Here is an 18,143-nt window from a genome sequence, read left to right on the forward strand (position 1 = left end):
GTAGCAAACAAACAGCCCGTCTACTATAATGTTTATTATTATGACTAAATGAAATACTTACTCCTTGAACTTCACTAGCAGCCAAAATGTAGTTTCTATCAGCAGATAATACAGGCCGAGTGGTGTTTAGTAGTTTCTGTAAGTAAAGTTTGTCTATTACCATAAGTGTGGACTGTGGACCAAAATTGATTAAAACCAAATAATTGTTATAATGTTGTAGTATATTTAGTTCGTGGTTAAAGATACATAAGGCAAAGAAGTCTTCGTTATACAGCATCAGTCCTTACTAATCTATATGTATGTATATTAGTAAGATATATATATATATATATATATATATATATATATATATATATATATATATATATATATATATATATATATATATATATATATATATATATACAACACTAGGGGTACCACGTGCACGTTGCCGACTCTGAAGAAACCTTAATATACCTTTTTTGAAACCACATACTTTAGTCTTTAGGGAAAACCTCACATTATACATGTGAACGTGAGTTTGTTTGTTTATTTGTGATCTCTTACAATATTAGCAGCTTAATCAATTACATTGAAGTTGGTTATACACGTATCACTACATAGTATAAAACAAAGTCGCTTTTTCTGTCATGTTGTATGTCCCTATGAACGCTTAAATCTTTAAAACTACGCAACGGATTTTGATGCGGTTTTTTTTAATAGATAGAGTAACTCATGAGGAAGGTTTTTATGTATAATACAGGTATAATATAGTAGAGAAACAGTGATAATTTTAAAGGTTTCCAATGTGATGTAATGTAATGTGCACCCGTGCGAAGCTGGGGCGGGTCGCTAGTTATATATATATAGACTACTTTTTGTCCCGGTCAGTGAATATATCCCGGGTACGCGGACGAAGCTGCGAGCAATAGGTTAGTGGTCACATATTTCTGTGCACCGAAAGATACTTATTAGAGTATATAGATACTAAAAGTATATAAGTGATGTGATATATTTCATGGATTTTTTTATAAAAAGTATTTATTCATACTACATATATACTACTACTTCGAAACAGTATACTCTGTTATGTCCATGGTACTGCTCATGTTTATAGGCGACGGTTACCACTTTCCATCAGGTGGACCGTCAGCTTGTTTGCCATTCTAGGTTGTAAAAAAAAACCTTCCCCCAAAGACTGCCATAAGGAACGGCCCTGAGCCACCTGCATCCACTGACTCCCCTGCAATGCATTTTAGGTCTTTACTCCATCTAGTCTAATGGGTCATTCTACATTGCGTTTTTCCCTTACGATTTCGCTACTCAAGAACTTTTATACTTTATAGGCGACGGTTACCACTTTCCATCAGGTGGGCCGTCAGCTTGTTTGCCATTCTAAGTTATATAAAAAAAACTATTATATCCTATCCTATGAAAATGGTGTCCTATGAAAATAAAAACAATATGCATTACGAACCAATAACTCTGGATCAACAAGGTCGGTACTGTTAAGAGTTTCCACATTAAATAAATAAATACCGTCCTCGCCTGAAATGGTATATGTGAACTCCGTATCTGTAAGAAAATTAAACAAACCCAAAATTTACATTATGGAAAAATCATTAATTTATTAACATTAAACAGTCAAGGATATAAAACTTATATCGTAAAATCATTAGTATCGCTAAAATATATTAGAACTAGGTTGATCATAGATAAGTAAACACAGGTAGAGTACGAGCTAAATGTTACCAGAGGGAAACTTTGTACAAAAGTCGTCCACTTGGGTTGGGTATCTCTGTCACACTTATATTTCAGTCAGTTCTTTTCGCACGGCTATTTGGGTTTGAAGGACATAACATCTTAGTTCTCAAGAATGGCAACGCACGAGGAATACAATAGCCGTCGTATCTGTATATTCTGTGATGATCATAGTGCTCTTGATGTTTATAGACGACGTTTACCACTTTCTATTAGAACTTGTTTACCATTTTTATTTTCCGAAAAAAAAAAAACTTTTTTATCATCATTATTTCAGCCATTACCTATCCACTGATGAATATAGGCCTCCCCCATAGACTCTCATAAGTATCAGTCCTAAGCCATCTCCATCCACTGACTTCCTATAATGCATTTGAGGTCGTCACTCCACCTAGTGGGGGTCGTCCTACACTGCATTTGCCCGTACGAGGTCGCCACTCTAGAACCTTTCTTCCTCATCGGTTATAGGTTCTTCAATTATATTATTATAGGATTTTAATTTAATTTAATTTAATTAATTAATTTTTATTATTAATTAACTTAATTTTTATTATAGAAGTTTTTGCTCAACAATAAACAAATAAAATATTAAAACTAACCTGAAATCCAGGTCCCGTTGAAACCCCTCTGTGCAAAATTTCCATTCACAAATTCTCTGAGAGTGAATGGATCTTGAGCAGCAGCAGTTGCTGCTAGCACTGCCAGAACGTACCATCGTGTGTCCCACACCTTAATACAACGCAAATAATGTTACACTTTTGTATTAAATACCTAATCAAAGTGACAAGGAGCAAACTGCTCACCGGAACTGCAAGTTAGAATGTTCTTTATAATTAGAATCGCTTCATCGAAAGTATTAAAAAAGTTCTATCCAAATCGGTTCAGAGTTGACTAAGTTGACACACAACATTCCTACACACTAGCTACCACTGCTATATCCATGAGCGCGTCTCCTCTAGTGTTATGAATTTCAAAGCCAACTTTATTAGCCATTATACATCTATTAGAATTTAATTAATAATACAATAGCCCATTTAGCTATTTATTTAAAAAAATACCCTATCATTATCGAGAAGAGGAAGAGATTTAATTCCCCTATTGAAACTTTCAAAGAAAAAATGTCAACTATTAAAGGTAATAACGCCAGAGACCCAGGAGTAGTAGCCCCTGGTAATGAATGCGGAGCAAAAGGGCTCGCCCCGAAGCCCCCATATGAGCCCCCCTGGGAGGGTTCAGAACACTTGGATAGATTATACACTTAATCCTCTGCTTATCGGACAACAGCTTTACGTGGGGGGAAGGGATTGTTAGTAATTAATAATAATGGATTACAAGTCCCATTGCTAGCTATATACCCTATCAGGTCGACCTCCACGCAGTCCCTCCTGAAAGCTATCGTGTTGAATTCGAGGTGTATTCATCACGATGGACTAACTAACCTGCCTTTTAATTCTCACCTATCATCTCTCATTGATGCCCAATCGGCGTATAGTGTTAGCGTACGCGGGGTTATCATTCCATTATCATCCATTAAAAATAATACAGCTTAACGTGCCCTCGGAAGCGCGAAACAATGACAATCTCTTCAAACGATCCAAACTTGCATTTGATAATTCAGAAACTTAAGCTGGGATTCGATCTCTTTCTATACCGCAGTCAAGCGTTACTGAGTATGTACAGAGGGAAAGAGGTGCGGAGGGGGCAGAAAGAGTGATCTACCCCGAGCCATTGTCCTTTCAAATTGGAAATTTGAAGGCAAATTCCAAATTTGAAGAGCGGTAGATTTAGGTAGGTATAGGGCAGCAAATTTGGTGCATTTTTTTAAATAATAGTGTAGTTACAATTTAATTCACAAAAAAATTATAAATAAAATGTTTGTGAAGTTTGTAGTTTAGCCCGCCCCCTCCCACTTCTCCCCCTCGACATCATCTGAAAAAATCTTATATACATCAATGTTACCTAACTATAACGAGACAATTTTGCAAATCGGCTCCATGTCCGAGTTTATACGATATCTTCAGATATACGTTTATCTTATAACTTGGGAACTAATATATACTAAAGTAAATAGTGCAAAAAAATCTTTGAAAATCAGGAGTTTATTAATTCACCTCATTTTTTTATGTATTATCTGAATTTATACGCAAAAAAATTGAGAACCGATTTTGAAAATTATTTCTGTCATTAAAAATATTTAGACATCTATACTCGTATTCTTAAGCCCATTTAATATGAATGGTTTTTATTATCTATCATATCAATAATTATGCGACATTAAATAATTATACAATTAGATATAACTTATAATCTTTATACGCTATAAAGATATTACGTACATACATGAAATGTGTCAGTTTTTACATTCCTACTTTTTCTTAATATTCAGGAAAAATAGGTATATAGGCTCGGGCTCATGCGCACTTATATACCTAAATTATTAATTGGATGTTGTGTCTACATGTTATGCACATATCTCAAACTTAGATTTCAGAACCCAATTTTTTTCACACAAGTTTGGAATCGTACTTTCTTAATCTTAATGTGGTATCATAATACCACAATACTGCCTTATACTGTCACACTTTTACATACTATTATCTTTATTCGTATAATATTATAAAGTAGCTGTGCCCCATGACTTTGCGCGGTACAGGAAATGGTCAGTCTGTATAGAATATTTAATAGTCTTTCAGCCACCTTTAAACGCTAATCGAATATCGAAATTTTTTTCTGTCTCCTCTACCTAAAGGTTGTCTGGAAGAGATTGCTTTAGCGATAAGACCTAGTTATGTACTCCATAAATATACTATATACATATTTATCTTTGTATTATTCTTTAAGCGGTGCAATAAAGAGTAAATAGATAAATAAACATCCAAACAATTCAGTATTTATTTATTTTGCACTTTATTGTACACACTAATAATACATAAAAAATATGACAGAGGTAAGCATATCGTCAGATTAGAATACTGACGAATGACAAATATATATATATATATATATATATATATATATATATATATATATATATATATATATATATATATATATATATATATATATATATATATATATATATATATATATATATATATATATATATCCGTCAGTATTCTACGACTATTACGATATGTACAAAGGCGAGCTTAACTCCCAACTAGTTTTCTTCCAGAAAACCCAAGAAAGAAAGAAGCATCAATGTTAATTTAATATTTATATTGATAGACCGTAAGATAAATTACCTAACATGTAATACTACTAGGCGACTTTTATTCTAATTCAAGCGGAGAAATCCGCAGGACAACTACCAGTATGTTATGTCCATGTAATATTCATGTCTATAGGCGATGGTTACTATTTTCCATCAAGTAAGCCGTGAGCTCGTTTGCCATTGTATGTTACATAAAACAAAGTATAACAAAAATATTTCATTTACTGGTAACTGTTAAATTACACATACATAACATACACACGGAATCCAAACTTGAAGATCAAACTACTATAACTTATTAGATTAAAAAAAAAATTTATCATCATCTTATCAGTTAATTGTCCACTGTTGAACATAGACCTGCCCCTTGGGGGATTTTGCCAGTAGTATATATCCATTAGATAAAATTGCAAAATAATATAAAAATCATAAGATTGAATATTACTCTTAATATTATGCACTTACCATTTTATTAAAGAGAAATCACCCAGTAGCGGTCGGCGATTGTAATCCACTAGAACGACTGGCCTTAAACTATCACAATAATAATCTTATCCCAGTGATAAAATTATCACCTTGCAGATAAAATAATTACTTGTCCAAATTCTTGGGATTATAATATGTAATCGTACTAATAATATAGGTTTACATAGATTTGCATAGTCATATTATTATCTAATGCACTAAAATTAACAGATATATAGGTATTATTAACTATCTACTCTCTTTGGTATAGTTGTAAGAACAAGAATACTTCGATGAAGAAAAAGCCAATTACGCTCATTATCCAGTCCCTTCTAATCAAAAATTTTAATTAAATGCATTCTGTAAGAAAGACAGAGTAAATCTAGCTCCATTTGAAGTGACAGAAAGCTACTTAACACGTATCGTTTCGAATAACATGCAGTTTTAGTTATCTCGCATTCTCAACAGACTAGTGCAGTTTTGTAGCTGTTCCCAAACTGCTGGGTTTATAGAAGAGATTATTAATAACAGGGACGATAGTTGCCATTATTGATAATATCAAAAGTCCCTGGAAACCGTTGTGGTTAATTTTCGATGAATTCGCCATGGTAGGTCTACTATTCCATCCTCCGCTCTTCCATTGTACACGGATAGCGTAATCGGGTGAACCACATCTTTTTCTATTACCTAGTGCAGATTTTTCAAAAGCGTCATAATAAAAAAAAATGCTTATTTATTAGCACATAAATACATCTACATACAAAAGTAAAGAATTAATTGAAAAAGAAATCTTAATAGGATTACCATTCTAATATTCATTGATATGAAAATATTGTCATGTATATATAGTATTGAGGTCAGAAAAAAAAAAATTCGGGACACTTGATACGACACAAAGAAATTATGAACATCATAATAGAAGGTAATATATGGGAAAAAGGGAAAGGATATGAAGGAATAGTTAGATCAGGCAATTCCAGTTAAAACTTCGTGTCATGTCGTATCAAGATGTAAAGAAAGTCGCTTAAAATCCTAGCAGCAAAAGTTCCACCGATAAGAGGGAATCTCTTAAATAGGAATGAATTATTATTACGTGTATCGAAAATTTTTATTTATCTTTATTTATAAAAAAAAAATGTAAATATGTGAAACAATACCATATATTGTACTACATAAGCTATGCTTAGTTCATGATTGAATGACATTACGTAACTTCTCCAAGGTTTCTTCTTTCTCCAATTTATTTATGAGTAAAATAATAAATAGTATTTTGAGATAACATGAGAGTTTATATAGATTATGAGGAAACTAAATATAATAAAAATAAAACAGAATGTTTCAGACAGGGAAATTTATATTGAACATCAATGGAAACAGTACAGTCCTCACAAAAACAATTTTCATAAAAAAAAATCATTCATAATATTCATCGACCTGGCTATATACTGTAACATAATATCACTGTCTATATTTGTCGATGATAACTTAAATTCTGAATTCAATATTTTCATTACCAATTATTCTATTATAATTTTCATTTGATGACATTCCATATGGGAGATCATTGCAGGTCCTCTAGCTTCATGATGTCCATCACTAGTAATTTCCTCTGAACACTACAGTTGACTGCAATATCTTCATTTGTTTTCCGTGACATTCTCGTCAATATCAAAAGTGGTTCATCATAGAGCCATTAAGTCATACAATAAAGACATATAAAGTATGACCAAATAGGCTAGTTTGGGTATGTAGAAATTCACCCCTTCGACGTCTAGCTGCAAGGGTGAATCAGCGCGATCGCAGCGTCTCATTCCCAATGCGGAGTTCCAACAGTGTTCCATCTCACTTGGATCAAGTGACTGCGTCACTCCGACGATGAATTAAATCATATGATTTCCTCCAAGCGTGCCTTTCTATAACATTTTGTATAAAATTATAGTTTCAGCTCCTATTAATCCATTCTCATGTGTCTGATTATATCGCCTTTTAACCTATATTATAATAAACTAACAAAACGTATAACTAAATACAGTTTTCCTTTAATAAATGAAATGGACATAATCATCTTGTAAGACAATTATATCACCTGGAAAGAAATATCGTTATAACGACCTAACCTTATTTAAAAATGGATGACATGATTGTGTAAAATGAAGAGTATGAATATGAGTTCGTTTTAAATGATTGTATGTGAGAGTGGTGTATGGGTGTATATTATGTATCAGTTGATAGGTATGTATGGGATGGTGTGATGATTGATGAATGAATGTCTGTGGGACGGACCATGCTAGTGCCGACGATGAATTCTGCGCATTTCCTGCAATCGCCGTTCATGCTCCGCCATATGTTGTCGCCTCTGTTCCTCCTTTACTGCGATCTGAAATGGAAAGCCAGATATATTTATAATGAATAAATGAATATTCTTTACTTGCATTATACAACATAGGAATAAAGACAACTAATAAATGTAACTATACAATTGTATAAGTACAATACCACCTTATTGTTTTATATCTGAGAAAAATCTTTTTAAGACTATCTTAGAGTAACGTATTAATTGTTGTACAAGTAGGTACGATAATAATGGATATTTAAGGAAGTATGAAATAGTTTAAAAATATTAAAGAAACAAATTACAAATACAACTTTGAAAACAATATTATTAACTACTAGCGGCCCGTCCCGGCGTCGCACGGGTGGACATTTTTACATTTTAAAAAGTGGCCATTAAGGCTGCACACGCGACGGAAGCTTAAAAATGGAATAACTTCTCCCGTTTTCCTAACATTTCCCTTCACTGCTCTGTATCGTAGCGTGATGAAAAATATACTATAACCTGCCCAGGAGTATGAAGAATAATTATACCAAGTTTCGTTAAAATCCGTCTAGTAATTTTTGTTTCTATAACGAACATACAGACAGGCAAAAATTTTACTGATTGCATTTTTGACATCAGTATCGATCACTAATCACCCCCTGATAGTTATTTTGGAAATATATTTCATGTACAGAATTGACCTCTCTACAGATTTATTATAAGTATAGATAAAGAGAGGATAATTAAAAAAGAATTTTTCAAGGCACAAAAAATAAAAATAAAATACAGTATTAGCAAAGCTCTGCAAATAGTACTTATAACTAGGATATTAGAAAGTTAATAATATATATGTAAACATAAATACTAACAGTTTCAGCAGACAGCGGCAACCAATATATGCAGGGTGTAGTTTTAGTCTTTCTAAATAGATCATCAAGTAGTTTGGCGGGTGCTTCCTCTTCCTTCTTCTTGAATTTTCTTGCTGCAAACAAAAAATATATAAATACAGAATACAGAGTATATTTACTTACTATTACAACACCAAAGGCACGCAAAACGTATAAATATATCATGACTATAATAACTACAGCAATTGATAGCAGCAGAATTGATTCTGATGCACCATATCTCTGACTCTATCTCTGAAATTAAAATTTCAATTTGATATCAAAACGAAATCCTTATTCTAAGAACTAAGATGATTAAAATTTGTAGTAAATTTAAGTAAAAATTATTATTTATTATAATAATAAAAGAATAAAATAATAGAAGAATAAAAGTTTAGAGAAATGGCACTTCAGATACAATTACCACACACAATACAATATTACACACAACACAATACAATACAATACAAAACACCAAACCCTAACTACCATTGGTTTTAAGATGAGTAATCAATGACCATACTAAGTGAGCTCAGAAATGAGCATTAAATTAGTAGAAATTAGACTATGTTCAATATTCATGTTTAATTATATTTTGTTTTTTTATAGTACCTACACTAGTTTTGTGCCCACTACTTTGTACTAGTGGATTTAAAAAAAATTATCAAATAGACTACTTCTACATGTATATATACTTTCATCTAGTTTCAATTATATATTAGTATATATATAGTATATATAGTAAGATGTTAAACCAATAAAAATGTATAAAAAATTTTGTAACAAAAATGTTGGCACTATTAGTAATAAAAATACAAATTCCTTCTAATGGTTCAAAAATACACATTATTTTTGTATCGAAATGTACCTGGTTCTGGGCTCCTTTCAAGACTACGATGTCGTCTCTTGTCAGGTAACCGGTCATCCTTTCTCAGTTTATCCTTTTCCTTATCTTTTTCACCTTTACCAAGGTCCCATTCTCGCATTGCTGCCTTCCGTTCCCATGGTTTCTCCTATGAAGTATATTGAAAATCATTATATGACAAAATTAACCAAATAAGAAACATTTTTTATTATAATTATATCCTATTAATGGATGGATAAATGGGTGTTTGTCATTACAATACACAGGTAGGTTTTATATTAACTTAGCACACAGAATACTTTATTTACTGATTCACATGGGTCAAGCTCTGGGATACAGCTATTTATAAGCAGAAGGATTTAGTAGTAATAAAGTATTAAAATTAATTTATAAAAGTTGTTACACAAAATAGAAATTTTAACTGTTGTAAATATTTAAGTGCTTTGTTACTTTCTTTAAAGATGAGAATTTAATGCAAAATAAAAAGACAAAACAATAGCTACAGAAGGGTTACGAGATGTTTGACATTTTTATGAATAAGGGGGCTAATCTATTCTGCCACTAATAAATACATTGCCTTTTTAATAGAAATCCAATTTTATCACATGTCAAATTAGGTACTGATTAGTAATTAGAATTAACAAACCAGTTCTCCTCTTTCACGTTTGATGTCCTGCTCCCGTAGCCAATCCTCCACTGTGCCTGGTATTGTTGAAGTCTGATTGTTGTCCGTTTCTTCATTCAGCTTAGCCTTATCAAAAGCTTCTTGGGTAGAGAAATCTACTTGCAATGTCTTAGGATTTGAGACAGGCCATGTAACACCATGAAGTGCATGTCTGGTCTCCACTGCTTCACTGAAAGATATAACTCTCAATTGTTATAAGTACATTATAATCCTATTAATATCATAAATGCAAAGTTTAAAAGAATAAACTAATGGATGGATGTTTGTTACTCCTACACACAAAAACTGAATAGATCTGAATAAAATTTGGTACACAGGTAAATTACATGCTAACTTAATATATATAATACTATATATACTGAATTATATGAAGAAAATCTGCAAGATAGTACTAACTATAGGCCTTTATAATAATGTTGCTTCAAATATTACTGCAAAAATATGGAACACACATTTTTCTGAATTTCATAGATAATCAAGGGAAATATTAAGATCCATTCATTTTTCATAAATTATTTGAAAATATATATAATAAATTAATAACTATTACATAAGTGTTAAACAATTGGTATACTTACTCTTCAGTCCCATATTTAACAAAACATTTTGATTTTATTCTATCTATCCAAAATCCATTTTCTTCAATTCTTCCTGTTCTTTGTAACAAATTTTTTAATTGTGGTAAAGTAAATGGCCTCACCAAATTTGTTATGTACAATATATTTGACTGTTTATGTCTGGGTGGACTTGGTGGCCTTGCAATAATGCTATCGTTGTCTTTAACTATTGATATTTTTCTATTTGATGCCAAATGCGAGTCTCTAGATCTGTCTTTATCACTTTCATCATTTTCCTTTACCTTTCTATTGTGTTCTAAATTCTCTGTGTTATCTATAATAATTTTTGGCAATACAGGTCTATCCACTTTTTCACTCACTTCCCTTTTATTTTTTTTCTCCTCAATAACTTCGGCAAATTCTACAGGTTTAACATCAGGTATTATCTCTTTAAGAACATCAGTAGATATAGTTATAGACTTTTGCGTTGTAACTTTTGAAGGACGGGAGCCCCACCTTCGTTTTCTGTTAAATGTGATAGGTGCGGCTGCACCATTTTGTACAATTTCTTCATGTGTAGATTGTATTAAATCAGAGTGTTCAATGTCTCTACTTTTATGCCTTACTTCACTACTCTCTACCTTATCACCAGCATCAGATGAATTTTTCCTTATCCTTTCTATATCCATGGTATCTGATTTCTCTACAACATCAGATTGATTAGTATCTTTATTATCTTCTTGGTGAACAGACTCTGCATCCTTTGTAAGACTGCTGTTTTGTTCTTCTATTTTACTTACCTTTTCACAAATTAATTCCTTGTCTTCATCAACAGCCTTTTCCACAGAAACCTCTCGTGTCTTCATCTCATTATCTGATGACTCACACTTACTTTCCTCTGCATGAATTTCAAGAACCTCAGATTTGTCAATAGACATACTTAAATTTGACTCGGAACTATCTTTTTCAGATATTTTATCTTCAGAATCTTTTATGTCAATCTTAGCTGATACTACTGTTGTTTCAATTTCTTGTGAACCCATTACTGTTTCAGTAACTAATGCAACCACTGCTGTTGGCTCAGCTCTTGGAGAAACAACAGTTGTGTCAGCATCAGATGGCTTACTTTGTTCCACATCTATTTTCATTTCTTCCTTTTGTATTTCATTAGCATCATTTAAATTATCATTTATTTTGGGGTCATCACTAGTAGTAGACATGGGAATCTCATCTAGAACTGTATCCTGTATTTTTTCAGTGCTTTGGGTTACCTGAGTATCACCATCTGCGTAGACCGCATCTACTTCCCTGTCCTGTTCTTCTTGACTATCGTGATTCTTTTCTGATCCATCTTTAGATTCACGTGTAGCACGTTTAGTGCGATGTTTACTTTTCTTTCGATCATCCACTCCTTCGATACTCGGTGTATCACTAGAACTAGTAGCGCGAGAATGTTTCCTCTTGCTTCGTGGAGATCTATCCACTCTTTCAGGAGTAGAGGACGGGCGTGTTAAACAAATTTTTAATTTCTGTATCTCGCCCATATCACCACTCTCTGTGGCTTTGACATGCCATACCTGGTCTTGTGCCTCCTCAGGACTATCGGCTTTTACAGTTGCTTGTAGAGTTTTTTTTTCTAGATCGGTATTAACTACAGGTTCCGACTCTTGAGCAATTGTCTCCTCTGCAGATTCATTTTCAGAAGAAGTAGATTTTCTACGACGTGAACGTGTACGCTTTACTTTTTCGACTTTCTTTTCAGGTGAAGATTTCAGCTTTTTGCTTGCATTTCGATCACTTTTGCGACGCATCCTTCTAAAATAGACACATAATAATTATTTACAAACCCTTAAAAGGAAAAGCATATATTTATAAAATTACGATTCATTACCTTTTTGTAAAATATAACAAAATGTAGACTCTTATATCGTTTACAATACAATTTAAAAAATTACAGCGTGCTTCTTCACAGAAGCCAATAATCCGCCATTTTGTTTTTGTTTTATTCTTTTTCTCCGTCTCTGCCTGTTTATCTACTCTACGGTTTAATCTATGGTACGAAATCAGTATTCAGTGCTACAAAACAACAAGAAATAAAAAATATTTTTAAATACCACTAATTTATTTAATTTTAAATATCCACACATGTTTATGGACGATAAATAAAATAAATTTACAATTATATTTACTAAAATCTATTTAAAATATAATTCAAATTAGTCTTTTGAATAAATATTTCGTTGTAATATCAAATTAAAATTTTATCACTTCAGAAACGACCACATGAGGTTGATTACGTCCAGCAAAGTGCATGAACGTTTAGAGAAAAAATTATATCATGGTTACAAGTGTTAAATGTACTTTTTTCCTACAGACATATGCAATCTAGTAAAAAAAGATAACTAGATTATAACAAGAGAGTCATTAGCATTAATTCGCCAGCTACTACTAAAAATTTAGTTACGTAATTTCTTCTCGCAATTATTGGCTTTTATATAGAATTAATTTATTCCAGTTACAAAATGAATCCATTACTCGTCAAATACATCGTCAAATGATGTTAAGTCTCATAGACCTAAATGCCCTTATTTAGATCTACAAGATTATTTAAAATAGAACGCAAATTATAATATAGTTCTACCAGCCAGTGTTCCAAGTGAACAATATTAATATATGAACCTTTGCAAAACAGACTGGAGCCCAAAAAAGCAGCAGTCCTATTTTTCATTAAATATGATGCTCCAATATTCAAATTTAATTCCAAAAACTCTCACTACTGTTTAAATAAAGAAAGAATAATTGTTACTGACTTTTAATTTTTTAACCACGTTTAAGTTTCTTTGTACAGATCCGCATCCACATCCACGGATAAAAGCCTTATAAAATCCGTTATCCGCAGATGCGAAAAAATTTGCATCCGCAACATCCTAGACTAATCCATAGATTAAAATGTGGGAAATTTTTAAAAAAAAAAAAAAAAAAAGACTTGTCAACATAATGTCAAAATCATAGAGTAAATAAGTACATTTTGTTCTCAAATCAAAATGAATAATTTTGCTCATCACATTTGCTCTACATTTTCTTGAGATAAAAGTAAATTATTATGAAGATCATAAAATGCTAAGGTATGTTATTCAGGTATATATCTTCTACTTCAAAAATTAAATATTTGATCAATGCTAATTTCCTAGAACATTAATATATGCAGTTCCCTTTTGTTTCAGTTACTATGAACATTCGTCATTCTTAAGAATCGGCATACGATTTAGGTGTGTCTAGATGCCATAGCAGTTTCTGTAGAATGATAACTAGTTGTATTTGACGCTATTTATTTATCATTCTATCATGGGTAACCAAAATAGCTGTTGTTGTTACCGCAGTCCATCACCTATCAGAAAAGACATCGTTAAGCTAGAAGATTACCTTCCAGAAGGTGAAGTAAGTTCTAATAATATTCAACATATTAGTGAAAGAGAACCTGATGATGGAGACATTGATCCTTCTCAGGATCCAATCGCAGGGACGATTTTTATGGAAAGATCTAAAGCATCAATTGAAAATGGAATAACCAGAAAACGTAGTCAACATCAAATCGCTGACAATAAGCTCAAAAAAAGCAGTTCCTGTTCCACAATTTACTTAGATGACAGTACTGTGTCACAGCCAAACTTAAAAAATACTGTTAAGTGTGTTGCACTTGCTATTTATTATCACATAAAGAACAGAACCTCTGAGCGTAGATTGGATATATTTGATGAAAAACTCCACCCATTGTGCAAAGAAGGAGTCAGTGATGATTATGATAAATATAATCCAGAGCATAAACAGATATATAAATTTGTTAGAACTCTTTTCAATGCTGCTCAACTGACAGCAGAATGTGCTATTATTACATTGGTGTATTTGGAACGACTGCTCATTTGTGCTGAACTTGATATAGCTCCATCAAATTGGAAAAGAATAGTATTGGGAGCAATTTTATTGGCAAGTAAGGTGTGGGATGATCAAGCAGTATGGAATGTGGACTATTGTCAGATACTAAAAGATATAACTGTGGAGGATATGAATGAATTGGAACGTCAATTTTTAGAAATGTTGCAATTTAACATAAATGTACCATCTAGTGTTTATGCTAAGTATTACTTTGACTTACGTACACTTGCTGAAGCCAATGACCTTGCATTTCCTAGTGAACCACTTAGTAAAGAGAGAGCACAAAAATTGGAAGCTATGTCAAGAGTCATGGAAGACAAAATAGCTGCTGAAATGGTTAAAAATGGAATAAAAAAATGGTCAAGCTTGGACAATGTTAACTCAGGTGCTGGTGTTAGGAGGAGTGTGGCCATATTGTCATAATATGTTGATTATGACATCAGCAAACTGAATGAGACGTACACATAACACAAATTACAGAGGCAACATTTGTGTATTTTGTATAAGAATGTATTTAGAAGTTTTGCACCAGGTATTTTTTTTATATATGCATGAGATTTAATGACTAGTTGCCAAGTTTTTATGTTGAAATCTCCTTTAAATATATGATGACTGGATGACTGGTACAGTTTTATGTATACATTTAGTTTTTATTTTATACTAGTTAAACAATGCAAATGCTGTGAAAATGGCTAAGAATTTAAATTAAATATATTGCATTGTCACATTATATAGTCTTTCTCACAAATTAATTACAGCACTTATGATAGTCACTATTAATTAAAGACTTGTATGTGGTCCAATTAATTGGTTTTTACATAAAATAATTGCCAAGTTGCTAATTTAATGTTTATAATCATTGTTCGCTTTCATTTTATTTTGTATCTTTTATTTAACACAATAGAAGCACTAAGATTATTAAATAGGTTGCTTCCAAATGTATGCTAATTAGTATATATGTAGATATAATAGGATGTGTAACAAAATTTGACTGATATAAGGATCTTGTGATTGTGGTACGAATGTTTTATGTAGTCAACAGCTGTTTTTAATATAATTTTACACTAATGTAATGCATTTAGAACTCTGATCTAGTTATAAAATATAAAATTATGCCAAATTGTTATTTTTTATTACAAATTATATATGATCTGTAATAAACAGATAATATGTTTCAGCAATTAACAATAAGTATTTGTAATAAGTCAATTTATGCCAATTTTATTTTTGAACAATGTGAATGAATACAATATGTCATTATTAAGAATGTGATTGAAATACTTATACAATCCATACTTTATGTATCGTAATGTAATTAAGCAGAAATAAACATTTTATATGAGACTTTTAATGGGGTTTACTTTTATTATTCAGTATGTCAATATAGAAAATATTTCCATGTATTTATAAAATTTATTAATTGATCACAAAATCTGTTCTTCATATAATTAATGAACTCAACAAAATTTTAAGGATTACAGTATGAACTATTTCTTTTATTCTAATATATAAACAATTTGTAACCTTCTACTCAGTAGTTTGCACTGCCATACTTTATCTTATATTGAAATTGAGGATGGTTTAGTTATTATGAACAATAAAAGTATTTACTAGATAATTTATATGAATTGCAAGAGAGTTAATCTTATATTGAACTGTACTTCATACAAATAATAAATCTTAATCTAAGGGATAACATATAAAAAAAAAATTCTTATCAAGTTATATTTAATAAAGAAAATTAAAACCTTAAAAAATTAGATTATGCTAATGGTTTAAGATCCTTCAAATATTTACTATAATTTTCAAATACATCAACAACATCACTCTTCTTCCGGATTTGTTCATCATATTCAGGTCCAACAGCCCAAAGTGTTTCCAAATCATATGTCTGTCTAACTGTATCTGAGAAAATGTGTAATGCTATGTTACCTGAAACAAACAAAACTTGTTATACAGTACTAATTGTAGAATCTAATATTACAATAAAAATTATAATATTCATGAAACTATTCTGAACATGTCAAAATAAGTTATAAAAATCAAAAATAAATATTGAATCCTTCATATTCAATTGACTGCATAACTAGATTCCTTTGAGATAGTTATTTTTGTTTTATGAATATTCTCACTAAGCCTTTATAAATAAATTTGAGTGGCATTGATATTCATCCAAGTGACAATAGTAGACTTAGAAGCGAGTCTATAACTGTGAATATAATGAGGAAAACAAAAAAAAAAAAGTACCTAAATCCAAAGCCATCCATTCAACCGAGCCTTTTCCTTCAATTCTTGGTATGGGGTCGTTCTTATTACACTTTTTCTTGTAAACCTTCCTTACAAATTCAGCTAAAGCTTGAATGTGTCTTTTGCTGCGACCACTAACTATACAAATATAACTAACATAGCGAATATCTTGAGGGACTGTCACTACAAATATATCTTTAGAGTTTTCTCTCTGGAGTAAGCTAACCAGTTCTTCTATATCAAAAACACCAGTTTTACCTCCTAAAAAATAAAATCATAAATTTTACATATTAAGTATCTTTATAGTTTTTATGTAACTTATTAAATAAGTAGGATCACAGTTTTTATACATTATAATAAATATTTGATATTATAATTATAAAAAAATCTAAATAACTAATAATAAAGATCCATTTCTGCAAGATTTTAAAATTTGGTTATGGTTTATGCACTAATTAACATTTTTTTTAAACAGTGTCATCACCTACACATAAATAATTGTGTATTGTTAATCTTAAACACAAGATAATATAGATGCTTACTTTCAAGATTTATACCATCAAATTCATCACTTAACACAGGATATTTATCCACAGAATGAATTTCTTCCGCAGTATTTTCAATTACTTGCGCGTTGGCCTCTGTTATCACCTGGTACTTGTTGGCTATTGCTGGAGAAGTGACGTGATCTGGTTTTGGTATTTGTCTAGGATTTCTTAAGCAAACTCCACAACATATTTGTCTGTTGATCTTTAGATCATTGGCGTATGCTAAAATAAACCTATTACGATTATACTTCACAAGGGTCCTTGACAAAATGTTCCTACATAATGACATGATTTGATAGATTATGTAGGCAGCTTATTTACTTTCTACAATTATAAAAATTTCCACATAACAAAATAAAAAAAAAAATTTTGAATAGGTAATTGATTTTGATAAAAAAAATCCTAACCTAATACAAATTTGTAATGTCAATGTCAATTTTTTTAGATTTGACTTTGACATAATGAATGACATATATGTCAATATTATTTAAGTTTAGAAACAAATTTATATTTTATATTTGACTTTGATTGTTACCTAAAGAAAACAAATGTTGATATATACCCATAGACTTGGTATACCGTTATAACATTAGTATTATATCATCACCATATCAGCCTTTAACTATCCATTGCTGAACATAAGCCTCCCACTTGGAGGGTTTTGCGAGTAGTTGTCACGCTT

At 31.3% G+C, this 18,143-nt stretch overlaps 3 protein-coding genes across 3 annotated transcripts in view; 1 reads left to right on the plus strand and 2 right to left on the minus strand.

Annotated features, from left to right (window-relative positions):
• The window catches only part of LOC113516731 (uncharacterized), a 30,171-nt gene extending 17,388 nt beyond the window's left edge, over positions 1–12,783 (minus strand). Inside the window, exons 1-12 of the mRNA XM_052901987.1 lie at positions 12,625–12,783; positions 10,755–12,548; positions 10,138–10,345; positions 9,495–9,639; positions 8,609–8,721; positions 7,744–7,799; positions 4,874–4,891; positions 2,802–2,838; positions 2,649–2,666; positions 2,343–2,472; positions 1,460–1,557; positions 62–136 (exon numbers count right to left, since the gene is read on the minus strand). Of these exons, the coding sequence (XP_052757947.1) occupies positions 62–136; positions 1,460–1,557; positions 2,343–2,472; positions 2,649–2,666; positions 2,802–2,838; positions 4,874–4,891; positions 7,744–7,799; positions 8,609–8,721; positions 9,495–9,639; positions 10,138–10,345; positions 10,755–12,544 (2,688 nt within the window). The 5' untranslated portion in view covers positions 12,545–12,548; positions 12,625–12,783. The remainder of the gene's footprint in view (positions 1–61; positions 137–1,459; positions 1,558–2,342; positions 2,473–2,648; positions 2,667–2,801; positions 2,839–4,873; positions 4,892–7,743; positions 7,800–8,608; positions 8,722–9,494; positions 9,640–10,137; positions 10,346–10,754; positions 12,549–12,624) is intronic.
• Positions 12,784–13,128: 345 nt separating this feature from the next.
• LOC113516873 (cyclin-Y-like protein 1) lies at positions 13,129–16,017 on the plus strand. The gene is made up of 2 exons (XM_026901357.3): positions 13,129–13,858; positions 13,958–16,017. The coding sequence occupies exon 2, from the start codon at positions 14,079–14,081 to the stop codon at positions 15,087–15,089; it is 1,011 nt and encodes a 336-aa protein (XP_026757158.2). The 5' UTR covers positions 13,129–13,858; positions 13,958–14,078; the 3' UTR covers positions 15,090–16,017.
• Positions 16,018–16,377: 360 nt separating this feature from the next.
• LOC113516986 (uncharacterized) lies at positions 16,378–17,891 on the minus strand. The gene is made up of 3 exons (XM_026901499.3): positions 17,456–17,891; positions 16,914–17,174; positions 16,378–16,598 (listed from the first exon to the last, which is right to left on the minus strand). The coding sequence occupies exons 1-3, from the start codon at positions 17,748–17,750 to the stop codon at positions 16,429–16,431; spliced, it is 726 nt and encodes a 241-aa protein (XP_026757300.1). The 5' UTR covers positions 17,751–17,891; the 3' UTR covers positions 16,378–16,428.
• Positions 17,892–18,143: the final 252 nt, after the last annotated feature.

This window comes from Galleria mellonella, unplaced genomic scaffold (genome assembly GCF_026898425.1).
Source record: "Galleria mellonella isolate WM207_F2 unplaced genomic scaffold, CSIRO_AGI_GalMel_v1 utg83, whole genome shotgun sequence".
Classification (NCBI taxonomy): Eukaryota; Metazoa; Arthropoda; class Insecta; order Lepidoptera; family Pyralidae; genus Galleria; species Galleria mellonella.